Source organism: Salvia splendens, chromosome 15, assembly GCF_004379255.2.
Source record: "Salvia splendens isolate huo1 chromosome 15, SspV2, whole genome shotgun sequence".
In the NCBI taxonomy this organism is placed as follows: Eukaryota; Viridiplantae; Streptophyta; class Magnoliopsida; order Lamiales; family Lamiaceae; genus Salvia; species Salvia splendens.
In genome coordinates this window covers 22,447,960-22,475,906 of record NC_056046.1, presented here as the reverse complement: position 1 = coordinate 22,475,906, position 27,947 = coordinate 22,447,960, and the positions used below count along the sequence as shown (strand labels likewise).

Sequence of the window (27,947 nt, the reverse complement as noted above, 5' to 3'; positions counted from 1 at the left end):
TTAGTTATCTAGTTTAGTTCAGCTCTCTAGTTTAGTTTAGTTCAGTTCTCTAGCTTAGTTTAGCTCTCCATATAGCTTAGTTAAAAGGGCGACCGATGGGAGCGTTGCAGAATACTCATTTCTGTTAGCGTTATCTTAAGTCTCCCGCTGAGATTTATCTCAGTTTTTACCGCTTTCTTAGTTTCCGAAGTGTTAGCTTAGTTTAAATTTCACGATGTACTCAGTTTTTGTTTAATCAAAGTTATTTTCACTTTTAATCCGTGCATTTACTTTTCCGCTATCACCTGCAATTCACTTGACCCAATAGTTAAAGTTCTGTTGATCAAGCTAGCTAGTTTAATTCTGCCTAGAGTAAAAACAGTAGTTAAAACTCCCAAGTTAAAGCGTTGCAGCAGCCAACCCCCCTGTTCACTACTCACACACTCGACACACCAACTTCTCTGTGGGATCGACCCCGAACTTGCCGCTTTACTGTTAAAGTTGTGCAAAATTGGGAGTTTACAAATTACTTTGGTAAGGAAGGAAGAGCGGGAGCAAGACTGCAGTGATTAAGTGGAAACGACATTTGCTAACTGATCCGACCTGTTTGATTATCATTCCATATAACTTGATCCGCATTCTAATCACGTTTTCGTCTCTTTCCAAGCCCTTCCAAAATGGCATCGTTGCCGGGGAAGCATGGTGTTACTTTATGTTTGTGCGTAGTGCGTAGGTGTATATAGTTTTATTTCCTTGTTTTCTCATTTTTTTTGTTTTTCACTGTTGATGAGAAGGTACCAACGCGGTGGACACTGGAATCATCCCTTTCTATACAGAGAGACTAACGCTCATTGGAGAGTCCAAGAAGCCGGAGTTGTCACCACTCGTTACAGAGCCGCATTAGAAGCAGCAGCAGCCGCCGAGCAAAATACACAACCTCCACCACCTGAACAAGCAGAAGCAAAGATGGCCCTCGCCGACAATGACTCTGGAATCGGTTCTTTAAACGCTCATGACGACAGGGAGCCTACACATGCCATTGCCGCTACTCCTGGGATGCGGACCATCGTGATCAAATCAGGAGTACTGGCCGTTTTGTCCCACTTCTACGGTCTTTCGAAGGAGTGTCCGTACACTTTTCTGGAGGAATTCTGCCGATACTGTGATATTCAGCCTGTGCCGGCTGGATCCACATCCGAAGATTACAGGCTCAAAGCTATTCCCTTCGTTTTGAAGGGCGATGCGGGTGTCTGGCTGTCAAGGCTGCCAGAAGGTTCCATCAGGACATGGGCTGAGTTCCGCATGATATTTCTCAATCGCTTCTTTCCAGCATGGAAGACAAGTGCCCTAAAAAGGGAGATTGCAGAGGCTAGGCAGGAGTACGACAAGCCCCTTGGCCAGTATTGGGACAGATTCCAAGGTTTGCTTCAAGCATGCCCCAACCACAAGATGGAGGAGAAGGAAGTCTACTCTGTTTTCTACAGTGGACTCACTGTGAATAGCAAGAACGACCTCAACCTCGCAGCTCAAGGGGATTTCTCAAAAACCGCATTTAGCCAAGCCAAAAATATCCTGGAGAGGCTTATTGAGGCCAAGCAGTCGTACGAAACATCTCGAGGGCAGTACAGATGAGGGACAGTACACACAGCAGAAGCGCGCAATGATGAAAAGTTGGAAGCTCGATTTGGGCAAATGGAAAAGAAGCTGTTGGAGGCAGTAGAGAAAGCCCGGCCGCTTCCACCACCTGCACCCAAAGAGCCATAGTATGTGCCGCAGTCGTCACCACCAGAAGAGCATCATTATTACTATTGCGAGTTTCCCCCAGAGGTAGAGCCGCAGGCCCAAGTAAATGCCGTTAGCCACTAGAACGCAAATGGCAACTGGATCTAGGGGAAGCAAAGGGATGCTCCATGGAGGGACCATCAGAGCCAACCATCGCAACCTTCTGAAGGGCAGCCCAACTAGCCTGCTCGAATCCAGGATAGGCCGAACACTGGAGGGAACATAATGCAGGGAGGTCAGGCAGGGTGGTCAAGTGGACCTCAAAGGAACTGATCAAATGGAGGACAGTCTAACTGGTCAAGCCAACAACAGGAAGGAGACTGGGGGTACCAGCACCAAACCCCTCAGTTTAGCAATCAGGGAAGACAGTTAAACAATCAACTGGTGAATTATGTCCTGCAGTACCAAAGAGGAAACCAACAAGGGAACTCACAGTATTACCAAGAGAACCAGCAAAATCATTTCCCCCAGAATCAACCAGAACAGTGTGGATTGCCTGGCTACTACCAGCAAGGCCATGGAGGAGGCCGATTTAATTAGAGGTATAACAGGCAGCAAAATGAAGGTCCAGGAGATGCGATAATATCGCATCAGCCCCAAGATGCAATGCGAGAAATACAAGAGACTCAGAAAGAACAGAGGGCTGCACTCGAAATGCTTACAAAGCAGTTGTCCCAGGTAGCCATGTCATTGGGCGAGCTGAGAGGGAATGAAGGAAAGCTTCCAGCCACAGTGCAGCAACCTACAGGACGAGAGAATGTCAGTACAATCTCTCTGAAATTGGAAACGGTTTGTCAAAGTTCATCTGCGAGTTTTCCAGCACCTAGATTCAATCATAAAGGAAAATTTGAGTCTATCGCCCTTGATCAAGCCGTAAAAAAGGCAGAGTCTAGCACCCGTGAACAGGTTGCTGAGAAAGGGAGGATGGTCGAAGCAGAAAGGGAGACCGGTGTAATCCAACCCAGTGAGTTCCCACCAAAGAAGACCGACCCAGGGGTATTTACGCTCCCAATTTCCATCAGAAACGTCCAAATGAAGCAAGCAATGTGCGACTTAGGGGCTTCCATCAATATTATGCCGTATTCTATATACGAGAAGCTGGAAGATGCTAAGCTTGTCAAAACCGAAATGGAGATACAGCTAGCAGACGGGTCTTGCATCTACCCCGAAGGAGTCCTGGAAGATGAACTTGTCAAGATAAACAAGTTCATGTACCCCGCCGGCTTCTTCGTCATAAAGACGATAGAGCCAGGAGCGGAAGAGTCTGTTGGCATCCTTTTGGGAAGGCCATTCTTATCCACAGCCAGCACAGTCATCGACGTCCGCCAAGGGACGATGAAGCTGAGTTTTAATGGAGAACAACTTACCTTCGAAATTAATAAAGCCGTGAGGAAGCCACGGGACAGCGAGAGCATTCAAACAGTAGATGCTATCAGCCCTCGAAAACAAAAGTATCCAGAAAAGAAATCCTTAAAAGAACCACCCTCTGGTTTCGCTGAAGGTGAACAGCTCAAGAGAGAGGCAGCGGAATGGTTTGATACGGCGATGACTGGAGAAATGGACAATCAGGCCATTAGAAGGGCAATTCTGGAATTTTGCCAGCCGTCATAACCAGCCGGGTCAAGAGAGATTACCCAACTAAGAAGGGTCGGGAAACCACCTGACCAAGCCGTTCCATTGAAAGGAATGCTGAAGGAAGATTCCTTGCCTACAAGGCAACTACTTTCCGTACCAGCATCTCCGATGACTCTCAATAGCCTTACCAGCCAGGCCAATCAAAAACCAGTCAAATCAAACCTGCAAGAACAAGGAGGACTGATGATAGAAGAACTGAGGCTGAGTCAAGGGGTAGTCAATTGGAAAACGGATGCCTTGATAGAAATTTACCCGGAGCAATATATGCATCCCATTCTAAAAAAAAGAGGGGCGTCCCACGTTGATCGACAACGCAGATTTAGCCCCGCCCTGAGATTGGAAGAGTTCATGGTGGGGGAGGAAGAGTTACTCTTCCAGTGTCAACCGAAATTGACACCCACGAGGCGGAATTCGAACTGGGCAGACCCTCGAACAATCAAGGCATTGCACACGTGGGCAGTAAAACTCCCATGTTCTACCGACTAGGAGGAGGTCAGAACCTTTTTGGGACGCGCCAGAATCTATAAGAGATTCATCAAGAATTTCACAAAGATGACGAAGATTTTCCAGAACGATATAAAGATTGAATTCTTTGATGCCTGCAAGGCCACGTTCACATTTCTGAAGTACCGATTTGTAAGTTCTCCGATTATACGCGTCCCCGACTGGAATCACCCTTTTGAATTGATGTGCAATGCTAGCAACTATGCTGTGAGGGCAGTGTTGTGTCAAAAAATCAAAGGAAAAAGTTACGCCGTCTTCTACGCCTCTAAAATCCTAACTCAGGCCCAAAGAAACTATGATGTGACCGAAAAGGAGATGATATCGGTAGTCTTCGCATTTGAGACGTTCAGGTCGTACCTGCTGGGGGTCCAAAGTGAAGGTCTATACAGACTATAAGGCTATCAAATATCTCTTGGAAAAAAGGGAATCAAAGCCGCGGTTCATCAGATGGGTGTTTCTTCTACGGGAATTTGACTGGGAAGTAGTGGATAAGAAAGGATGTGAGAATAGAGAGGCGGATCACCTGAGCCAAATTCTACAAGAAGATAACGGTGAAGCCGTGCCATACGTTTTCCATGAAAAGCACCTGCACCCGACCCAGTCAACACCCGAAAGACAGTGGATCTACTAGGAAGGGAAAATTGATCAAGCCAAACAAGGAAGCAAAGGACGGAAAGAGCCATTGTTTGCAGATATGGCCGACTACTTGGTGGCGAGCAAGTTGACAGGAAGGGACGGAATGGAGGCGTTTGTGGTGGATGACATTCCACTACTAATGCCTAGCTCGCGCCAGTGAACAGGTAAAAGGAGTGATCGGGTACTCATGGGTAGTCTACTTGATCAAGCAACAAATTCTAAATCTTTTAATCTTATTAAGTGACATTCCAAAGGGACCCGGTCAAATCCTTGTTAGTGTAAATATTTTTTTTAGTGTGTTAAGTTTTATTTTCTTAGTGTGTTAATCAAAGATCGGACGGAAGAAAGGAAACTGATCAAGTGGAACTCATTCATCTGGAATTAAAATATCCACTTGATTAGTGCAATTTAAATTTAATCAGTAGTACAGTGATTGAGTTGACAAAGGCAGGTGATGATAAGACGTGTGCAGTAATTAGAAAGGTATCAGGCGGCGCCAACTGTCACAATGAAGAGACGTCTTGGAGAGAAGGAGGAAGCGTATTGGAGAAGCTTTGCCATCTGGCACTCTAAAAAGGTGCGCCTGCATGTGAAGAGTCGCACAAGTCTGAACAGACGCAGAGATCTCAAACGGGCAAGAATCTCAACAGTCGGGGTTGCAGTATAAAAAGGGTCTTTCGGATCTCACTTTCCATCAACTACTTTCAGAACCTTTGTGTTATCCTCTTCTACTTCTTTCTGAATTCAAATCACCCGCAATCATAATCAGAGAGAAATGCAGGGCAATCAACTCGAGACTTCTAATAGTTCCTCATGTTCTTCAGGAGCCGGTATCAACAGTAATAATCAAAGATCCTTGTCACCACCCAGCCCACCAACCACCAGAACCCCGTTATTGCCTCCTAGATTCATCGGCCCGCTCCAATATGTGGAACCGGCTGACATAAGGCGTGTGGACTCCATACTCAGAAGCTTTCCCACCGGCGCTGACCCCGTGGAAATTTACACCGCCCTCAAGGCCCGCCTAGAAATTTCTCGATCTAAGGACCCCGCTTCGCCACCACCAGCAGAAGAGCTGCCTCTTCCCAGTGATCTCCTACTACGACGAAAGGAGGCAGAATGTAACCTTTTTTCGACTACAGAGGATGACTCCATCCCGAGAAGGACGCGCCGCCAATCGATGAACCAGCTGCTTCTTGAAGCTGAGGGTTCAAGGCAGCAAGTGGATGAGAAGAGACAAGCGTACCAAGGGACCGGAGCAGTCATAGAAACAAGCAAGACTGTGGAGGGCAACCAGGTGAGAGCAGAGGAAGTGAGCAAAAGGAAGGGGGAATAAAGTATCCTTCCTCCCCCTGATAAGGGCCACCGTACCAATCCAAGTTATGGGGCTTACTAACGCTGTCAGCATGCTTCCCCGCGCGAAGGAGAAAAAGGATAAAAATACCAAGGAGGAGGAGCTCTGATAAGCGCAAACGCCTTGGAGGCAATAAGGAAGGCCTGTGTAATGGAGGCAATAAGGAAGGCGTGCAACATCCCCTGATTCAACCATCTAGAAGGCAGTAGTATTACCCTTAACTCTGTTTCTTTGTGTAAATTGTGTTTTTGACTCCGTTCTCACACTTTGTCCTGTGTATGGACTAAGTGTGAGAAGTTTATGGAAGTTGTTGTTTGTTTTGCCTATTTGTATGTTTTTTTATTTGTTAGCATGCGTTGATCGCTGGCACTATCTCACACTTAGCCCAGTATCTGGTCTAAGTGTGAGAAGTTTCCCTTGTTTGTTGTGCCGTTGCCTGTGCCTAACCCTTTTTCCACTGCATCCAGTCCCTCGAGGACGAGTTCATATGCAGTGGGGAGGGGGGACGGGTTCGTTACAGTAGAATCATACATGCTAAAATTTTTCAAAAATAACAAATTCCAGTTAGTAATAAATTAGGCAATATGCATGAAATTGGATAAAGGGAAGACTTGATTACCTTTTGGAAGAGTTAGAAAAAGGATTCAGTATGCTCCCATGTAAAAACTTGATTGCAAAAACTTGATCAATTTGAATGACGCAAGTATGATGGAAACGCTCAATTTCTAAACCAACTGTGAAGCCTCTCTATATGTGAGTTATAAGCCAAAAGTAGAACACTTTCTACTATTTTTACAAAAGATATTTTTACGAGAGGCTGACTTTTAGTATTGAGATAAAAATTGCACAAGTAGTAAGGACTAAAGGCATTAGGACTTAACCACTTGAGCCGTTTCTTTTCCTTCGTTCCACAAACCCGCCTCGCTAATCAAGGCACCCCTTAGTTAACCACGTTGAGCCCATACACTTTTAACCCATTCTTTGAAGCCTTAAAACCAAATTTTACGTTTTACATCACGTGAGAAAAAAGGGTCAAAGAAATGAAATATAACAAAAGGGGATGGCGATAAAATGTTCAAAATTAAGGGTAGCTGGGTTGATCAAGTTAGACAATCGGGTTGATCATATAAAAAAATTAGGAATGAAGAAAAGGTTTGAGAAAAAGAAAGGGGTAGGAAATAGTTGTAACCTGACCCAGAAAATCAAAAGTCAAAAAAAAAGCTGAAAGTTATAAGGCTAAATGTCGAAATTTGACCGAGAAGGAGCATCAAGAAGAGGAAGAAATAAATATCCCAAATCTGGTCCAGCGAATTTAGTCAAATCTTTGGCTTTTTGACTCATGTGATTTTTCTTTTTAAATTTTATTTTTGAACTTAGAACCCCTAGGACCCTACCCCCTAATACGTTACTACCCTTGAGCCCCGTTACAACCCAAAACAAAGACCTTAAGGAACTATCTTGTGCAGTCCGATTCAAAGTATTAAATTTATGGCAACACCGAGTGAACAGTCCTAACATCTCTGGTGAGAAATGAGTGACTGAGTGAATCCAACAGTGGTTTTTAAATTGAACAATCTTGAAAAGCCGACACCTTGATCAAGCAAAAGCGAAAAGAGAAGGAACACAAGCTACTGGCAAATGGATTGACCTCGACCTCGGGTATGATTGTCAGAAAATTATTCGGTCTAATGCATGCATGTGAATACGTGTTTTTATCTTAAGGTCTTGTTTCTCTTTTCCTTTTTTCTTTACTTGTGAAATGAGTAAACCATGCCTGAAATTTTCCTTATCTTTTTCTTTTCTTTTTCTTTATACTTGAGGACAAGTATGTTTTAAGTGTGAGCAGTTTGATAAGGCTCATTTCATGCATCGGTTTAAGGGTAAAATGTATGCTACTTGATCGGTTTATCACGCAAAACAAGTGTTAAATGTGCAGAAATGCCACTTGACCAAGGCAGCAAGGCCGAACTGATCAAGCAAGTACAAAAGGGGATAAAAGGCCAAGAATCGGGAGAGTTGATAGGGGGAGTGATCAAGCAGTTAGGCAGGGACCGCTGGCTTCTAGAAGAAGAACACGTGAGGAAATGAGCTGGATATGGCGCACCATTATGTTATCAAGGACGATGTTCTAGAAGGGGACACGTGCTAGCTTATGAGACGCAAGGACGGAGCTGAGTTAGGAATCTGTTACTCAAAAGCGTCGTCATTCTAGAAGAAAGGTACGTAGCAACTGGGATACACCTCCGGATTACCTGGTCAGCTCTCAATCTCCACAAATACGGGTCGTCCTAGAAATAATACTTGGTTTCGCTCTTGAGCTTCATCTTCTGGGCCCGAGAAATTTCTTGCGAACTGGGCACCTCTGCAGTGACCAAGTAATTTGCCAGGTCTGCGAACCATGGCTCATCGTGTAGATGACATTTTCCCTTCTCAGAATCTCCTGGACCTGTTAACACCATGATCTTTTTCCAACTGATAGGTCTAGGAAATTTCCCTACATAGTACAGATGCTCTTCTGGAAACGCATCAGGTATAGCTTCGTCGGTCTCACCTTGAAAATATGACTCAGGTGGTCAGCCACCTTGTTCTCAGTCCATTTCTTGTCTTTAACCTCCCAATCAAATTCTTGTAAAAGTAACACCCAACGGATTAACCTCGGTTTAGACTCCTTCTTTGCTAGCAGGTACTTAATAGCTGCGTGGTCTGTGAAAACGATCACCTTCGACCCCAGCAAGTACGGGCGAAACTTCTCAAATGAGTACACTACCGCCAGCATCTCCTTTTCAGTGGTGTCGTAGTTCTTTTGAGCTTGATTGAGCGTTTTCGAAGCATAGAAAATCACGTAGCTTCTCCCATCCACTCTTTGACCTAGCACTGCTCCCACTGCGTAGTCACTTGCGTCGCACATTATTTCAAACGGCAAACTCCAATCTGGTGCTCTGATAATGGGAGCAGAAACTAATCTATCCTTCAACAACTGAAAAGCTTTCTTGCACTGCTCATCGAATACAAAATCAGCATCCTCTTCATGTCCCTCGGTCAAGTTGCTGTTAATAATCACCGGGAAATTTTCATTCTCCTCTAGATACGCATACTTGAGCCCAGGTGGAAGTGTTTTCAACTCTTTCTTGGGGACATCCTTTTCCTGGGGTAAGGGATTTTTCTCTGTCGACTCAGTCTTATTCCCTTCGTAGACTAATTAGAATTTTCCATGCTCGCCACATAAGATGTCCTCCTTGATCTAACTAGCTCCGGGTTCGTGCAGAATTCCAGAATCGCTTCAGCTAGTTCTTCATCTGATAACTCACTCGTCTTCATGGCATCACACCAACTGGCTACTTCTCTATCAATGGCCTGACTCATCTCGGAATTCTCGATCTGTACCTGCATTAATTCGGTCTCAAGATACTCCTGGACCAAGGGGTTAATAACATCAATAGCATGCAAATTTTCAACGTCAGGAGGTTTCTTCATCGCCTCATCGATATTGAATGTATATTTCTCCCCATTGTAATCAAGGCAGATGGTGCCATCAAAGACATCAATGATAGTCTTAGCGGTACGTAGGAAAGGTCTTCCTAAAAGTACTCCGCCAGACTCTACAGACTCACTATCACTCATTTTAATCACATGAAAATCAGCTGGGTACAAGAAGTCATGTACCTTCACTATCACGTTTTCAAGCACTCCTTCAGGACAAATGCATGACATGTCTGCCAATTGGATCACAACTTTTGTGTCCACCATGCCTACCCCTACTAACTTCTTGTATATAGACAGTGGTAACACATTTATGGATGCACCCAAGTCACACATAGCATGCTCGATTTTTACATCACCAATAGAGATGGGCAAAGTAAACATACCTGGATCATCGCACTTCGAAGGCATCCTCCGCTTTTGAATCACTGCGGAGACGTTCTCGCCTATCAAAATTTTTCCACTGGGTCTAGCCTTCCCAGCTATAAATTCCTTGATGAACTTGCTAAACACCGGCAATTTCAAAGCCTGTAAGAATGGTAGATTGATCTCCAATTTCCCAAAAATATCTATGAAGTCTACCGGCTCTTCCTTCTTCTTCTTGGCTTCCCCCGGTTTAGGAAAGGTTTCGGTCGCTTCCCTGCTCCTGTAGAACTTTCAGCCGAGAATTCTCTAGTTTCCTTCCCTACTGTCTCGTTCTCCAACTCCGGCTCTGAATCGAGGAAGAATGGTTCAGTTGACCTAGGCAAGGATCTCTCCAAGTCTCGTACCTTAAGGTCATCCTTGAGCAAGGAATTATCGCCCTCCAAGTTCCTGTTGCCTTCCTTGGGATCTGGCGCTTCATTCGTTCTTACCACTGGCCCCTCATATCCTTTCCCGGATCTCAAGGTAATCTGACTTATATTCGCTCTATCAGGTGGCCTTACTGAGGCGAGAATCTTTCCTTCATTCCCCCTCATATCACTCAGAGAGGTGGATATGGGATAATTGTTTTGCTAGCATATCCATTGCTGCCTTTTGCTCCTGCTGAGCGTCTTGAATCTTGTGCACTACGTCATTGTTCGATTGCAGGTTGTTTTGCGTATGTTGCTGAGAACTGACGAGGTCGTGCACCATATCATCGATACTCTTTGGTGGCTTTGGTGGCTGACTGGGCCCTGGCCCTATACTCAGAGTCGGTCCACTCACTTGATTCTGACGAGCATTTCCTTGACCTCCTGAAGAGTTGTTGTACTGATTTCCTGGACCCTGGTATTTGTTTTGAAAATTCCTTTAGTGCGGTGGTATATAAGAGTTCCCTTGATTGTTCTGATTTCTGTTTCCCCAGCACGAGTGGTCTCCTTGGTTCCGATTGATCCAGTTGCCCTGCCCCTCTTGTTTCCTTCCTGACCAGTTACCTTGTCTCTCGGGCTGAGGTGCAAACTGCTGATTCTGTTGTGGTACTAGCTGGTTCTGTTCGTTGTCGGTCCATCTGAAATTTGGATGGTTCCTCCAGGGTGCGTCTCTCTGTCTCCCTGGATTCCAGCTCCCATCGGGATTCCAACTTCCCATTGCATTGGCTTGGGCTTGATAATCTCCTTCCTGGGTCCCGTAATATTGCTGAATTTGATTATCTCCTGGACCAAGAGATTTCCCCTTCCCTTGTGAAGCTAGTGGAATTGTCTTTTCAATCGCGTTCAAAAGAGCCTTCTCGAGCCTGTCAATCCTTGCTTCTACTTTATCATCTTCTTGCTTTCTTATGGCATTCACCGATCCTCTCCTCACTGCATTCCTAGGGTTATCGTACGCCTTCTTAGCGTCAATCAACTTTCCCAGGATTTCTCTTGCTTCACTTCCCTTCTTTCTTGTGAAATTCCCCCCACTTGAGGAATTCATTAAGTCCTTCGACTCAGGAGTCGCCCCTTCGTAAAACAGAGAGTAGGTCTCTGCCTCTATCATTCGGTGATTCGGGCATGCATCCAACAACCCCTTGAATCTCGACCAATACTGACTCAAAGATTCGTCGTAATCCTGCTTACACTCTAATATTTCTTTTTTCAGTGCATTCGTCTTGTTGGATGAGAAGAAATAATCTAAGAATTCTAACTTGAAATCCCTCCATGTGCAGATAGAATCCGGGGGCAACCTCAATAACCACGTGTTGGCTTCCTCCTTCAAGGAAAATGGAATTGCACGTAGGCGATAATCCTTCTCTGTTGCATCATTCGGCCTCTTCTGAATACCACACAACTTACTGAATTCATTTAAGAACTCGTACGGACACTCATTTCTACGCCCAGAGAACGTTGGCAAGATGCCGAGTACGTTTGTCTTGATCTCAATAGTCCTCTGGCGTGGATTCATCACTATAGCTTGAGCTGGTTCTCCATCTAAATGGGCGGTTAACGAACTGATCTTTGGATCTGGATCTACTACTTGCGCCATGACTACTTCCTCTGTTTCTGACTCTGTTTCCGACTCGGTTAGTGACTTGGGATCCTCTCTTCCGGATGAACTCCAATCCTCTTCACTTTCCGAACCGAACGGAAATGGATCTCCCGTAGATAACCCTGATCTGGTGGTGACCGTGGATGCTGTATCCTTGATCTGCCAAATGAATCTATCGTCCCTCCACCCAGATGAGTTACTCCAGAATCCAGTCCGCGAGCCTCTGCTCATAAACTGAAAAGAAAAGAAAAATAAATCAAAACTATGTACGCCAAAAATCTCTAAAAACAATCACAAAATATGACATCCATCCCCGGCAACGGCTCCATTTGAAGTAGCAGAGTTTGTTATGTGTTTTCGTTTGTTGTGAAAATGCGATGCGCTACGAGGGGTCGAGACACCATGTCCTATGAATCCACTAGATCACTTGGTCTAGGAACTCAATGTAACAAGGAATACTCTGTCGTAGTACACACAAACTCTCCTTCAAAGATCCCTCAACCCGAATACTATGGATTAGTATAGAGAAGCAGAGGTCGATCCCACGAAGATGGATACGTAAGAAAGCATTTAGAGACTCTTGACTAAGCGGTTGCTGCCACGTAAACAGGGTTGAGGTATAACTACTACTAGACCTAGGCAGGAAATATAAACGCTAGACCTAGAAAGCTGTAAACATGCTGAGATCAAACATCATCAAGACTTCGGTATATTAAGCTTACTTCCTAGATCGTGTAAACGACTACCTAATTTAGCTAGACAGAGATCAACCAACAGTGGGGACCATGACCCAGAAATAGCGAGTACGGCAGAAAAGCTGCAAATAACTGACTGAGAAAATAACTAACTACGGCATGTTTTTCTTCAACGGATTTAAACAAGAAGATGAAGTAAACAGAGCACATACCCAGATTCGAACAGAATGTAAAAGTTTGGTCGTCGGAAACTTACGACAAACCGGAAATAACGCAGATCTGCATATACTAGACGAAGTGAAATGAAAACTCGAAGACTAGGCATCAAAATAAACCAACTCTGCTCAGATCTCACGTCGAACGCTTAATCCACTTCGGATCCAAGCAATCTGAAACCAACAACAACTAGATTCCACTCCATAACTTCCGATCTAACAGATCTACTGCGATCAACTCCAATTTCCAGCAATCGCACATAACTTAGCAACAACACCAAACTTAAATCTCCGATTCAACCACCAGCAAACTCCGATCACCCAGATTCAACCATTAACCTGCATAAGTTCAGAAAACAATTGCAAAACGCATCCAACACAGGCAAACTAACGCAAACTCCAGAAAATCTCGACAACAAAATCAGAAATCAACACCAACGTCATAATAGAAAATGAAACTTGCATTAAACACAGAAATATTCAGCGAAATCGGAAGGCCGAGCTTCGAACAGCGAAGCTCGGTGAAATACGAAATACGAAAGCAGTAAAGTGGAGCTTGTTTCTTCGCCCTCAACAGGACGGTGTTACAACCCAACAACAAATGTATGAAAGCTAAAGGTAAACCCAAGTGCGAAACCCCTGAATTTCCCTCTAAGAACCCAAGTGTATAGAAAAGTGAACTAGCTGCAGACTGTTAGTGGGGCCTCCACCGAGAAGTTCCCTCCAGAATGCATGCATCCTTCCTTTTATAGACACGGACATAATCTTCTAGAACCTTCGTAGAAATCACCATTCTACGCTTCAGTTCTGAGATTAACTCCGTCTTGCAATTTCTTTCACAACGTTCACTTATTCGCTAGTTTCCTCGGGCGTGTGATTGCCTCCTTCTTTTCCTGGACCTGGCGAATTTCTTCTATACACCAGGCTTAAAACATGTGTTAGACCCAGCAAATTCACGGATTTATCCCCTAGACCTATGCATGAAATTAGCCTTATCAGGGAGCGTTGCAGAATACTCATTTCTGTTAGCGTTATCTTAAGTCTCCCGCTGAGATTCATCTCAGTTTTTACCGCTTTCTTAGTTTCCGAAGTATTAGCTTAGTTTAAATTTCACGCTGTACTCAGTTTTAGTTTAATCAAAGTTATTTTCACTTTTAATCCGCGCATTTACTTTTCCTCTATCACCTGCAATTCACTTGACCCAGTAGTTAAAGTTCCGTTGATCAAGCTAGCTAGTTTAATTGTGCCTAGAGTAAAAATAGTAGTTAAAACTCCCAAGTTAAAGCGTGGCAGCAGCCAACCCCCTGTTCACTACTCACACACTCGACACACCAACTTCTCTATGGGATCGACCCCGAACATGCCGCTTTACTGTTAAAGTTGTGCAAAATTGGGAGTTTACAAATTACTTTGGTAAGAAAGGAAGAGCGGGAGGAAGACTGCAGTGATTAAGTGGCAACGACATTTGCTAACTGATCCGACCGGTTCGGTTATCATTCCATATAACTTGATCCGCATTCTAATCACGTTTTCGTCTCTTTCCAAGCCCTTCCAAGTAGTTAGTCAGTTCATGCATGCACCTAAAGTAGCTTACTGGGAAGCAACACTGAGGATTGTTCGATATCTGAAAGGGACGGCTGGCCATGGGATTCTATTCGAGAATCATGGATATTTAGAGATTCATGGGTTCATGGACGCTGATTGGGCAGGAAACCCAAATGACAGAAAATCGACTGTTGGATATTTTACCTTTGTGGGATGAAATCTTGTCACGTGGAGAAGCAAAAAACAGAAAGTGGTAGCCGCCTTGTCAAGTGCAGAAGCTTAATTTCGAGAGATTAAGAGTGGGTTGATTTAGATCATGTGGTTGAGGAATTTGATGACCGAGTTGAACTTAAACTCACAGAAGTCATGTAAGTTGTTTTGTGATAATAAAGCGGCAATCAGTATATCTGAAAATCCAGTTCAGCATGATCGGACAAAACATGTCAAGGTGGATCGACATTTCATCAAGGACAATATAAAGGCCAAGACAGTAGAACTTCCTTTTGTGAGATCTGAAGATCAGTTGGCTGATATACTTACGAAGGTTGTCGATGCAAGAAGCTTCCATGAGGTATTAGGCAAGTTAAGTATGGGTAATCTCATTACTTAACTTGAGAGGGAGTGTTAGAAAGGAAAATATGTAAGTAAGGAAAAATCAATTAGGGGTCAAGAGATTGTGTAGAATCACGTTGATTAGGCAATGAGTATTAGGGCAAATCTTGCCATTTTTTATGTAATCCTTGACCTATTTAACAGAGACATACATATTGTAATTCTCGGACAAGTTAAATGAAATCAATACCGATTTTCTACACAAGATTATACTAATATTTTCGGTTTCAATTTCATACTCAAGAAGATAACATGGAAAGATTGAGAGGTCAATATTCAATTCGCTATTAACTAGTAAGATAATATGAAAAGATTAAAAGGTGAATATGATTTGTTTTAGACTTTTAGTCCAATAGGCAATATCAATTAAAAATCTAATTGTAAGATTGAAAGATTCTTGAAATTTAATATGGAAAGATTGGGATATATATGGGGTCTAATAATTATCCAATTTTGTTTATAGAACATGTAATTGAATAAAATTTAGTGTTTTCTTTTTGTATCAACATATTAGAACAGTTTAGTATCGTTGATATACTCGCATATTAATTAGATATACAACCTAATCTTAATATTATGGAAATGAGCCAATACACATTATTAAGGATCAAGTTTTTTTTTAAATACAATCAAACAACAAATAAAATTAATTACTATGACTTTTAACACAAATATTTTTTAACTTTTAAACATTTTGTGTGACAAGTTAATAAGAAAAAAAAAGCCCAACTGCCCAATAAAGCCCATATATTCTTATAAAATTATATTTAGACGAAAAATTTCTATTGCGTCGTACTTCTATTTTATTTTTACCTCTGAAACCCTAGCTCCTCTTCATAAACTCCCCTAGATTTGCACTGCATATTGTTTTGTAAATTCACAACTCGCCCTCAGATTTCTCTCTATTTGTGTTTAATTGCGTCTGTTTTTTCCCTGAGGATCTTCTAATACCGAAAGATCGAAGGATTTCTTTGCGGTTCCTGCCTTCTACAAGCTGATTATAGGTATTTTTTAATTTACTCTATCGATATGCTTTTATATGTTGGTAGTAACCACTTGTGCTGATTTGATGTTGAGTTGTCGAAATATCAAATAATAAGTCCCTTTAACCCATATTGGAATCGATTTTCACTTTAAATTTACGTTTTAATTTGTGCAATATGTATTCTTCTTGTTTTTCTCGAATTATTTAACCTAAAAATCTGTTCTTATTTCGTTGCCAATCAACGATATATTTGGATTTTATGCGTAATTCTTCGTGTATTGACTTTGACTTAGTTAATTATGACTCCTTCTGTCCCCTATAAATATGAATTTTGAATTTTAGTAAATGCGAAATTGGGAAAGTAGGAGAGATACAGAAAGAATAGTGTGTTAGTGGAAAATGAGTCTCGTCTTATTATAGTAAAAGAAATTTCCTTAAATAAAAAGTTCATATTTTTAGGGGACGCAGGGAGTAGTAATATTTAGCTTGTTCTAGCTGATTATTACTTGTATCAATTTATAGTCTTATGCGAGTTACTTTTCGTGTTTGGGAATCATGCTGATTAGTTGTGCCTTTGCCTTTCTCTTGTTTTGCAGTTGTCATTTGATTTCAAAAAGACTTGAAATTTTGTTTCTATGGCTTCTTTGGATATGTCCTTGGACGATATGATAAAGAGTAGAAGAAATACTGGTAAAGGTGGCAGAGGGCAAGGCAGGCCACGGCGCGGTCGAGGAGGGTCATCCCGAGGTGGAAGGCCTCCATTTGGCGCTCCTCGCAGAAATCCTCTCGGAGTGAATGCTCGACCTTCTGTCTACACTATTGCCAAGGCAAGCTCGATGTCTTATGCATTACATAGACAAATCTGCTATGCTGTATTGCCTCAATGAAGGTTCTCTAGTTTTATAAATTCAAATTTGAGAGGTTTCGGACATCTTTTGATCGTGGGGAGATGCCCACAACTCTTCAGAAGGAAACAGCAGTCATATTGTAGAGAATGCTCTAAGTTCATGATGGTTCTGTTCTTTTGGGATTTTGTCAAGCACTCTGCAAGGATGTTTGTGAAAAGTGAGAGATTTGGTGGAAGTCTACTTATCATCTTATGTAGAGGAGCATCTTAGGTGATAACTTAAGATCTTTCACCAAATTAAAATCCTAACATTTTGAGGCTTCAACTTTCTGCTATAACTGTTAAATCAAGATCTCTCTAGTTTGTATTGCCAATCATAAGAGGGGAATTTGTGAAGGATATCTGCTGCTCTGTGATGGATGCCATTACCATACTGTGGAATACTCTTGGGGCGAGATTTATGTTGTATCACAGTTCATAGAATCTTGCGAATGTGGTTTTCCTTTACCGAACTTGAGAACTGGAGCTCTCACCTTTTGTATGGCACTGACATGGTGTGGGTCAAATCTTCATCCCCATATTGACTAATTTACATATCTCAATTTTCAACTTAGATAACCAATCTTCTTTAAGCATTTTCATGTGACCCCTTCCTGGATCTTTGATGATATCTACTTTATCTACAAGAGCGATAAAATATAATTTTCTTGTCATTGCTGACAATCGCTTTTCCCAATTCGAATATGTTTTGGTTTGCTTGCATCAGTCGTTCCGCAGAACCAAGAACTTTCCATGGCAGAGTGGTCTGATTGAAGAAAGTCTTAAGGCAGCTGGGCTGTCAGGATTGGAAGCTGGTACAAAGTTATTTATTTCGAACTTGGACGCTGGGGTTTCCAATGAAGATATTAGGGTATAACTTTCGTGTGCCATTTGACAATTTTTATATCTTTGAGTGGTCTCTTTTGGAAAATTGCTGAAGAAGAGTTACGCACAGGAGCTGTTTTCTGAGATCGGAGAGTTGATTCGGTATTCCATTCATTTCGACAAAAATGGGCGCCCACGTGTAAGTTTATATTCTCTTTTGAAATATTCTTCAACAATTATGTGAATTCTATAGATATTTTCAATGGCTGCGTAGATTTATATCATCATTTATATTTATTTCGCCTAGCTTAGGATACCATTTTGTATTATGTATTTTATTTCTCTGAAATGTCGGGGTGAATTAAAATATTTTGCGAACTGCTATTAATCAGACTCATTGGGATGAACTATTAGTTTAGCACTGCTTTCTCTTTACTTGATTACAGGCGCTTTTTCTCCCAATTTCTTAATTCCATTAATTGTTAAGCAGGGTTCAGCTGAAGTTGTTTTTGCAAGACGGAGTGATGCATTTCAAGCACTTAAACGTTACAACAATGTCCAATTGGATGGAAAGCCTATGAAGATAGAGATAGTTGGTTCCAATGCAGAGATCCCATTGTTGGCTCGTGTTAATGTAGTGGGTGGAGCAAATGGCAAGAAAAGGACAGTTGTCATGGCGTATGTGACCAAAATCTTTTAAAAAACATGTCCCTTCTATGTTAATCTTCTTTGAGAGTTTCTTTGAGTTTTCCTAACCCGGTTCTTCCTGTGTTCTTACTTCTTAGGTCTGGACATGGTCGTTCAAGAGGTGGTTTTGCACCGGCAAGTCGTGGTTCTGGGTAAGCTTCTGTTTTCTTGGTTCTTGCATTATGAGATGTTTCCAGATGTGAGGATTAAGTTGACTGAAATCTGAATGAATTCCAGACACAGAGGTCGTGGAGGTTCTGTTACTGGACGCGGAGGTGCAGGTCGTGGCGGTGGCCGTGGTCGTGGAGGTGCACAATGGAGAAAGAAGGTTGAGAAATCTGTTGATGACCTTGACAAGGAACTTGACAGTTATCACGCGGAGGCAATGCAAACCTAGAGATGGGCTTGAGCTATTATTCACTTGTTGAGATATCTGTTTAGCTGTACAATCTGGGTGTGCTTACAACTGCTCAAGTCTGTTATCTTTACATAATGCTTTGGATGATATTGCTTTCAGTAGCTGGATGATGGTATTACTATTATCTTAATAGTAAAGTAGTCCTTTGCTTTTTATAATACTATAAAATATGTTTATATGTTTATTCGGAAGCAGCCAGAATGTGAAATATACTGTATGCAAAATTATGTCTTTGCAGTTTATTAATCAGAAATTTCAAAGCGAGTTTAAAGTTGATTTCTATGATGCTGAAATCTTAGTTTTGTGAAATTATCAAATGTAGTTGGCTATTATTTTGTTAAACCGTGGATATAATATTGGATGTCAAAGATGCCAAAGTCAAAATATCTCGTACCATTGCAATCTTTAAAGCCATAGTTTTTATTTTTGTATGCAGTGTGGTCTAGGGTTGGCAAATTGTGCATGTTGGGTCTTTATATGGTCAACTGTTAACGACCCGACCTAATAAGGGTAAACACGAATATGACATGTTAAGAAAGCTCCTAACTGGAACACGAACCCAATCTGCTACTCTTAAATTCGAATCCATTAATGATATGAACCACACCTTAGGCCAACACAACACGATAAGTAATTTAAGTATTAACAAAATCAGACTTCAGAAATCAAAATTCACATTTCACTCACGCTAGACATACCTTAACTCAAATTTTAAAATAATAAAAAATAATATTATTTCTTAATGGGTAACCCTAAAACAACACGAAATTTTTGTGTTCTTAATAAGTTAATCCAATAAGAACACGAATCCAATAAGCTTAACCCAAATCCATTAATTTCGTGCGAATTCGTGTTGGGATATCATATCATGCCAAAAATTGACAGCCCTAGTGTGGCCAATGACTTAATGTCTGAGATCAAAGGTCACGTACCAAAAGTAAAAATTGTGTTTTTGCATTGAATTATCTTCATGTTTGCTCACAGCTGAACAAACGAAAGTACAATACAACAATCCCCGATGAAGAAAGAATGCTATGAACATATGTTTGCAAAATTTACGGCTGATCAAACAAAAGGAGAAAAAATGCATGCTTTGCAAGATTTACAGCTGAAAAACGATAGTATTATACAACAATTCCTGTGCATGAAAGAATGGTAATACTATGTAACATAAAGCAGCAACTATGCAGTGTGATCACCTCTCTGTTGTTGATCCAGAGCCACTTGCCGAGGCAGAATCGTCCCTCTTGAGCAACAGCTTCCCGGACTCGCTCTTATGGAAGAGTTTCTCAACTGCTTCATTCCAATTGTTCCTAGCGTTCTTACAAAATGATTTATCTGTTTGTTCTTCCAGCCCAGTGTCATCTTCACGGGGCGGCCCTTTGCCTGTTGAAGATCCCCCCTCTGGGGGTTCTTCTTCAGCAGACGTCACCGCGTGAGGTATATTTAGACTGACAGCTCGCTCTAATGCATCCTTATGTTCTTTCTCTAATGTCAGAATCCGCTCGAACTTCTGCACTTTAGGTGGGGTTGTAACCGTCTCTGCATCCTTCTCCCTTAAATTCTGCATATACAAGAATTTGGTGATAATACTATAATCGATATTTCTAAGAATGAGGTAGGGCTTGGAGCTGCAATAACTAAAGATCGTTTCTTTGTGCTCGACAGCCTCAAGTTATTAAGACAGATGCATCCAGATGTTTCGAGATCGAGAGCACCCACATACAAGGAAATATAGAAGCAAAAAAGGAAAGAGAAATAATGGAACTAGCTTTACTTACTCCCAAGGCCTTTTCTGCCTCTCGTTCTATCCAGATAATAGCATGATCGGATGTAGCATTGCACGACAAGACAATATGCTCAAATCTGCCATCGACAGGAATAGCGGTCCTGACCTCTGGTGGAAATCTCCCACATCTGTACCAATCAGTGTTTTCACTCTCAAAGAGATAATCGAGAGAATGTAGGTTGATGCCTCTTAACGAAAGCACTCAATCAGGCCAAATAATGGCGAGGAAAACCCAGGTAGATTAAAAATCATAAAGCACAAGTTTTTTCAGAAATCATTCTTCCTTTAAGCATATCAAAAATGCAGAGCAGATTATGAGTACTATTGTAAACTGCATAAATGATTTGTGCTCCATTACTTAAAAGCAGGGCTAAAGTTGGTAATTTACCGGCAAAATTTCCTCTCGACGATATGATATATACGGCCAGGCGCATATAGCCTTCTTGGATCCCTGAGCTTTCTACCTTCAGGTATGAATGTATCCCTCAGACAGACCAGAAACAATAAGCAGGGCAAACTGTAACAAAGCATCAAGACCACGACGATTCAAATGATATTTCGAATGTACTAATCATCTAAAAGGCAAACCGAGACTGTAAAGCATCAGTTGTAATCTTTTCATAGCTTACCAAAAAATAGACTTGAAGATATCCTCCAATGGTGTGGGTGTTCTAGGCAAGAAATCATCCTAAACAGCAAATAGCATACAAGCTCTTTTCAACAGTGAAAAATGATACTGAGAAGTTAATGAAGAAGCACAAATCCAATAACAAGTTTTTCTCCATTTGAAGAAAAAACATTCCTATTTCCCACTCATTCATTCAATACAGCCTAAACTAAGCCCTAATTTAGGCAATTGAATCAGAAATCAAAAATTGAGGCAATCACCTGCAAAATAACAGAGTTGATAACATCGGCATACTTGACGGCCAAATTGAGCGACATACACCTCGCCGGCGCCACCGCATAACACTTGACCAAGCTCCTCGGAATCCCCCCAAATCGATCCCCGTGATTGACTACAATCACAGTCAACAAAGCGGCAACACCTGAGCCCAACGAATGCCCCGTGAAAACCATCTTATAGCACCTCCCACTCTCCTCCCAGAGGCGCCGCAGCGTCTCCGATTCGGCGTTGAGCAGCCACGTGGCGGATTTGAGCAGGCCGTAGTGCACGTAACCGCCGTCGAACATCTGCTTCCCCAGCCGATTGTCGAGCAGGAGCTTGTAATCGCTCTCGCTGAGGAGATTGAGGCCGCGGATGGCCGTGACGATCTCGCGATTTTCGTGATCGGCGTAGATCAGGTAGGGCGGGGCGTGGCCGAGCGTGTGGTCGTAGGCGACGCGCTTGACGACCCAATCGGGGTTGAGGCGGTAGCCGCCGGCGGGGGCGTACTTGGGGGAGAGCAAATCGGGCTCGTAGACGGCGAGGATGAGGCGGCAGAGGCGGGGGACGGAGTCGAACTCGTCGGAGGTGGCGGCGGCCCAGCTCTCGGTGTCGTAGGAGCCGATGTAGGTGCAGCGCTTCCATGCCCAGCGGAGGCACCCCAAAACGACAACGCATTCGACGCCGCAAGCAACAGACATTTCATGGAAGAGTTTGTTGCAAGTAGAAGTTTAAGTGGTGAAGATAAGTAGAGAGAGCGGAAGAAGCTTCCCGTTTGTGGAGCTGTAAAGCTAAATCAGTACTCACTCTTTCTTTTTGTTTCTGATTAACGTATTAAGAAACTTAATTAACTAGCTAAATTATGTATTCAACTTGTGATTTTGTTAAAAGTTAACAAGAACAACTGGGTTCCTTATTCTTAAGTTTGATTTTGTTCTGCTTTTTGCCTGCCCATAATTTTAAATGCAGTAAAGATTATTTAAAGTTTATTTTAGAAAATTAGGATTCTAACTTAAAATTAGGACATCTTCGCTTTCGCTCATGGGGAATGATAGGAAATAAAAGTGAACAGAAATGGTGGGGTCCACTGATTAGGTGTTAATACTAGTCGTTCACCATCCATGAATTGCATCCAGATATGCTATCTGTCTTTCTTCCTCTTTTATAGCCTTTTTATATTTTATTTAAACACTAAAAAATAAAGTACTCTTTCAATGAAATATTTATGTATGCTACTTATAAGAAAAGTGTAAAATAAAATTAAATATTAAACCAAAAATAAGACATACATATGCTACTTGATATCATCATAATAATTAGTAAATATTTTAATTTATCAATCTAATGAAATTCTTTAGTGTTTTTGAGTGTTTACATTAAAAAAGTGTTCCACAATGAAAATAAATATGTATTGCACAAAAAAAGAAATGAAAATAAACAAATCCTAGAAAACAATCAAATACTGTCATTTAAAAACAAAAAAAAAATATACAGTAATAAGTAGCTAATTTGGGGGCAAATTCCTTTTAATTTAAAAAGACACTGCGTCGAAGTATATAAATTTAAATACGGATATTTTGTAAATGTTAGTTGTATAATTTATAAATGTAAGTTTAGTGGTTTTGCGAGAGCCTCGTGTAATAATTGTAGTGGTTCAGAATTTGATGAAAAATATTTTTAGATTAATTATTTATGAAATGGTAGAATGGTAATTTCATGGTACATTTTATTTAATAAATATTTTTTTTAATTTTAATTTTTTTAATTTTTTTTTGTCAACTACATATACAATTCATGTCAACTATACACATATAATGTCAACTATGTATACAATCCATGTTAACTACATATACAATTCATGTCAACTACACACATATAATGTCAACTGCATATACAATTCATGTCATGTAATGTCAACTATAAGTTATTGACATTTGATGTGCAAGCTATTGACATTTAATGGGCAGGCTATTGACAATAATACCCTCGAGTTGACATAATTTACTTGCAGTTGACATTTCGAAAATGTTTGTGGATGAGTGACTGAAAATGCATCTCAATTCTCAATTAAGCTAAAAATTTCAACATAACAAGACCATATATATATATATATATGGTTGTCTTATATACAAAACAATCTAAAGTGTATAACCTAGAACTACATTTCATCCATTGGATGAGGAAAAAGGATGGTCAAGATCAAATTTCATACATAATCACAATGCATCGGTTATAACCACCCCACTAACCACCCCACTAATCATGTTTTCAATCCAAATTTGGTCTTGGTTCTACATTTAAGATTGGTTCTATCTTGATCACAACCCTATATATACGTATTCATTTCCTTTTTGCATATTTTATATATATAGGTATATAATCAATAAAGTAGTTTGAAGAAAAAGAATTAAAAACCCTTACACTTTAAGTCCCGCGTTTCATTTGTCTATTGCTGCGTTTTATACCACAACACAATTTGCTGTGTTTTTTGGAACAGCAGGGGATCCATCCCCAGAGAATCTACGTACTACTATCACTTCATTTATTAGTCAAACTTGTAATAGAAAGAAAATGAACATGAAATATTATCGACAATTTGTAACCCAAATTCTTGTCTCAATGACACAATGTAATTATGCAATAGAAGGGAGTTTCGACAAGTTGGCCAACAATTTACAGAGAAATGAACTAGTCTACTGATTTCGAACAACTTGGTTAGAAATGGGTAGGACTAGTTGTCTCCACAACTCAGTATAAAAATTCTATGGCATACAAGTGCTATTCCTAGCAAGCGAAGGATGGCAGCGGCGGCGGCAGTGATGATGGTTGGTGCAGCCATGGTGATGGCATTGGCAGCGTCGGCGGCAGCCCCACTAGTGACTTTCGTGTTTGGGGACTCGTTGACGGAAGTAGGGAACAACAATTACTTGCAACTCTCCCTCGCCAAATCCGACTACCCTCACTACGGCATCGACTTTGATGCCGCCAAACCTACCGGAAGATTCACCAACGGAAGGACTATTGGCGACATTATTTGTAAGTGCAATTAGCAGTTTGATAGAATAGATGACTCATCTATCTTTGAATTTTATAAACAAAAGTGACTTAAAATATAAATATGTTCTTATAATATTCAGTTTATTTATCTTTTCTACCAAACTGTTCATTTTCTGATGAAAAATGTATATCAGCTGCCAAGCTTGGGATTCCGCCACCACCTCCGTATCTCTCCTTGTCACCAACAGACGACGCCATCTTCAGAGGCGTAAACTACGCCTCTGGTGGAGCTGGCATCCTCAACGACACCGGCCTCTACTTTGTATGCCATTAGCATTCTATTTTTTTCTTCTCTTCTTATTCACGTGCTGACCATCCAGTTTAACGACAGATAGAAAGGCTGTCGTTGGACGATCAGATAGACAAATTTGAGAGGACGAAGCTGCAGATGAGGGCGAAAATAGGAGACGAGGCTGCCAACAAACTATGCAACGAAGCAGTCTACTTCATTGGGATAGGCAGCAACGACTACGTTAACAATTTTCTACAGCCATTCCTCGCAGACGGCCAGCAGTTCACTCATGAAGAGTTTCTAGAGCTCCTCGTCTCAACCTTAGCCGAACAACTCATGGTAATTATAGTACATTCCAAATATTAACCTCGAATTAAAAAATTTGAGCTTTCTTGATCACCTAAATATCGCAACGTGACAGAGGCTTTACCAATTAGGCGCGCGGAAGATGATATTCCACGGACTAGGGCCACTAGGGTGCATCCCATCGCAGAGAATGAAATCCAGCCACGGCCAATGCCTAAACCAAGTCAATCAATGGGTCCAACACTTCAACGACAAAGTGAAGCAACTCATCACCACTCTCAACTCACACCTTCCTTCCTCCAAAATGATATTTGCGGATACTTATCAACCGGTGCTACATCTTATCGACAACCCCTCAACATACGGTACCTAATCTCGACCACTCATTTCGTTCATTTCGTTTCGTTTCACACTTTGAACAGATTGATTATGATATTTATGATGATGATATGTAGGTTTTAAGGTATCAAACACATCATGCTGCAAAGTAGAGGCCAAGCTAGGAGGGTTGTGTTTGCCAAACTCCAAATTATGCGACAACCGAAATGACTATGTTTTCTGGGATGCATTTCACCCATCGGATGCAGCTAATGTTGTCCTAGCCAACCACTTCTTTAACATTATGTTTCCAAACTCCACGCATTAACTAAATCACTTCTCATTTACATACAAATACAACCAGACATAGTTTACTCTTTATTAGTATTATCATTGATAAATTTTATTTTATTTAAAAATATTTATGAATATCATTGATAAACCTTAAGTTATCTCTTAATCTTCGGTAAGAAATACTTCCCCCATTCCACAACCCACAAGAATATGCACTTTTAGTTGGATATATATTTTAATGCACAATTGATAAAGTAAGAGAGAAGTAAAAAGAAAAAATAATGAAAGTATTGTTAGTTAAGAATGAGTCTTACCTCGGTAGAAAGAAAAAAGTTTCAAAATATATTTATGGAACGCACTAAAAATGAAAGAATGCATATTTTTATAAGACAGAGGGAGTAATGTCAAATAATGTAATAGCCGAGATCTAATTTCTCGAGAGTTATGAAATAAATATTAGAAATTCGATAAAGAATGAAGGGATATTTATTTATTTCTTGAGTAACCAAAGAACACGAGATTTTAGTATTTCAAGCTAAGCTTTAAATTACAAATGTTGACGAGGAAAAATATTGGAAATAAGTTGAGTAGACTTTTCCTACACTATTACAACATGTAACTCCAAGTAGAAACACCATCATATTACAACCGAGAACTACTAATTTCGGGCCTCTTCAGCACGGGATTTCAGCCCAGATTCTCGATAATCTATGGGCCGAACTAGCAGGAGTGCAGCCAGAGGGAATAGGCCTCCCTTGTGCCTGCCAAACACACACGAATAAGACTTAGATTCATGGGATAAAAGATGAATTGACACCCTACAAAAAGGGAAAGAGGAAAACATACCTTTCGAAAAGAAATGGAAATTGCTTGAGCTGAAGAAGCAAGGTCAGCCGGCTCTTCACCCCCCAGCAACTGCAACCCTGCAAGACCATTTTTGGCAGCTTATCAAGCAGTGTTATACTCCTGCAAAACAGTTAAAGGTGCTGCCAAACAAAGGAGAGGGGAGGGATCTCTGCAGCGAGGTACAATGGAGGGAACAGCACCATTTAATACACGAGTACACCTCGGTGCTGCCCTCACAGAGCCAGCCACATGGAGCCAAATTTTGGTTAAAATGTGCAGCAGGAGGATACCAGAATAATGCACCAATTTTCAGTTACCAATCAGAACATATCAGAGAGCCGTAGGCTCATCCATATCAAGGGTACACAGCCTGCAAACTGCAGGAAGGCCAGCCAACATAGGAGCAGCCTTAAGGCCCCTTTTTCCAGCCACAACAACAAGCTTTTACAGCTTTCAGTTACATTTTTCTCTATATAAGGGATGATCCCTGGGTCTTATTACCCCTCACCACCAAAACTCAATAGCATCACAGCAAGCTAAGGAGAGGGGGAAGGAGCCGAGTCAGAGAAAGAAACCAAAGCAAATTCAGTAAGTAAACAACACCCTCTCATAACAATAGAGCATATTACACATGTTCACCGATAAGAACTTAAGCACAGCATACTAGGCCTCTAGTTAACATAGCATGCTCGGGGTGTAGGAAGAAACTAACTGTCAACATCTCAACACCATCACCTAGGATGAAAGCATATCACATGTAGTAACAACGCCAAGAACAGTACATGGCCGAGGAAAACACTAGGGAGCATAGGGACGAATGGTAGCTCCAGAAATGTGACAGTATCATCAAAATGCCTTAAAGAAGTCTCCAAGAATTTACACTTAAACCCAATAGTAAGCTCAGAAATTCGGATTCTGCTCGAACCCCACTCATCCAAATCAAGTAAGAAAGGAAAGCTAGAACTAACTTAGCTCTGCTCTCGAGGGCGACGATCCTCAGCCGGTAACTGACAAAAATAAATGTGGTGTATTTATAGAGTAGAAAATAGAAAAAAAAAACAAAATAAAAAATTAGAAATCCATAGTCCTATAGTCTGGATGCTTGCAATGGGGCAGACTATAGGCCGGACGATGATTGTCCACCCTATAGTCCGTGGACTAAGTTAAGGGCGTGCGCATGGGGCGCGCCATTGTCTGCCCACCTGCAGTTGCGGATAATGAGGCGGACAATGCATAGGACGGGCTATCATCTACCCCATTGCAGATGCCCTAAACATCACCTAATACACAAATAAAAAAATAGACATGTGAAATCCATTTATAAAAATAAATAAAGCCCTATTATATCTCCTACTACACATAGAATTTAAACGTATGTACACTCTCTCTTTTTTTAAATAAAATTAAAACCTGACCTAAACCATTCATTTTGGAAAATCCTTTCGTTTCCTCCATCCAAGAATTCAAATTTTCAACTACTGCGGTGCGCGGTTGTTGCAATTTGCCATTGCAATCTCCTAAATCAAAAGGTTATACTAACGTGTGCGTGAATTA

General features: G+C 41.3%; 3 protein-coding genes across 4 annotated transcripts; 2 read left to right on the top strand and 1 right to left on the bottom strand.

The window, feature by feature from the left end:
• Nucleotides 1–15,654: 15,654 nt before the first annotated feature.
• On the top strand, nucleotides 15,655–18,849 carry LOC121768472 (THO complex subunit 4D-like). Of its 2 annotated transcripts, XM_042164999.1 has the most exons (7): nucleotides 15,655–15,868; nucleotides 16,446–16,676; nucleotides 17,463–17,606; nucleotides 17,691–17,759; nucleotides 18,051–18,238; nucleotides 18,346–18,399; nucleotides 18,485–18,849. In XM_042164999.1, the coding sequence occupies exons 2-7, from the start codon at nucleotides 16,485–16,487 to the stop codon at nucleotides 18,642–18,644; spliced, it is 807 nt and encodes a 268-aa protein (XP_042020933.1). In that variant the 5' UTR covers nucleotides 15,655–15,868; nucleotides 16,446–16,484; the 3' UTR covers nucleotides 18,645–18,849. The 2 variants fall into 2 exon arrangements, with proteins under 2 accessions (XP_042020933.1, XP_042020935.1); XM_042165001.1 differs by lacking the exon at nucleotides 15,655–15,868 and having other exon boundaries at nucleotides 16,540–17,250.
• A 754-nt stretch (nucleotides 18,850–19,603) lies between these two features.
• LOC121769134 lies at nucleotides 19,604–22,249 on the bottom strand. Its single transcript, XM_042165834.1, has 5 exons — nucleotides 21,343–22,249; nucleotides 21,084–21,142; nucleotides 20,843–20,971; nucleotides 20,447–20,582; nucleotides 19,604–20,229 (listed from the first exon to the last, which is right to left on the bottom strand). The coding sequence occupies exons 1-5, from the start codon at nucleotides 22,039–22,041 to the stop codon at nucleotides 19,861–19,863; spliced, it is 1,392 nt and encodes a 463-aa protein (XP_042021768.1). The 5' UTR covers nucleotides 22,042–22,249; the 3' UTR covers nucleotides 19,604–19,860.
• Nucleotides 22,250–24,023: 1,774 nt separating this feature from the next.
• On the top strand, nucleotides 24,024–25,602 carry LOC121766875 (GDSL esterase/lipase At5g37690-like). The gene is made up of 6 exons (XM_042163109.1): nucleotides 24,024–24,031; nucleotides 24,129–24,376; nucleotides 24,532–24,659; nucleotides 24,729–24,968; nucleotides 25,051–25,300; nucleotides 25,391–25,602. Exons 1-6 carry the CDS (start codon nucleotides 24,024–24,026, stop codon nucleotides 25,579–25,581), a joined length of 1,065 nt encoding a protein of 354 aa, XP_042019043.1. The 3' UTR covers nucleotides 25,582–25,602.
• The last annotated feature ends 2,345 nt before the right edge of the window (nucleotides 25,603–27,947 follow it).

Coding starts and splice junctions, on each gene's coding strand:
- LOC121769134 (XM_042165834.1), bottom strand. CDS start 22,041: ATGTCTGTTGCTTGCGGCGTCGAATGCGTTGTCGTTTTGGGGTGCCTC. Junction 20,972..21,083: donor ATCTTCAAGTCTATTTTTTG/GTAAGCTATGAA, acceptor GCTTTGTTACAG/TTTGCCCTGCTTATTGTTTC. Junction 20,583..20,842: donor GTCGAGAGGAAATTTTGCCG/GTAAATTACCAA, acceptor TGATTGGTACAG/ATGTGGGAGATTTCCACCAG.
- LOC121766875 (XM_042163109.1), top strand. Junction 24,377..24,531: donor GACTATTGGCGACATTATTT/GTAAGTGCAATT, acceptor AATGTATATCAG/CTGCCAAGCTTGGGATTCCG. Junction 24,969..25,050: donor CCTTAGCCGAACAACTCATG/GTAATTATAGTA, acceptor GCAACGTGACAG/AGGCTTTACCAATTAGGCGC.
- LOC121768472 (XM_042164999.1), top strand. CDS start 16,485: ATGGCTTCTTTGGATATGTCCTTGGACGATATGATAAAGAGTAGAAGA. Junction 16,677..17,462: donor CTGTCTACACTATTGCCAAG/GCAAGCTCGATG, acceptor TGCTTGCATCAG/TCGTTCCGCAGAACCAAGAA. Junction 18,239..18,345: donor AAAAGGACAGTTGTCATGGC/GTATGTGACCAA, acceptor CTTACTTCTTAG/GTCTGGACATGGTCGTTCAA.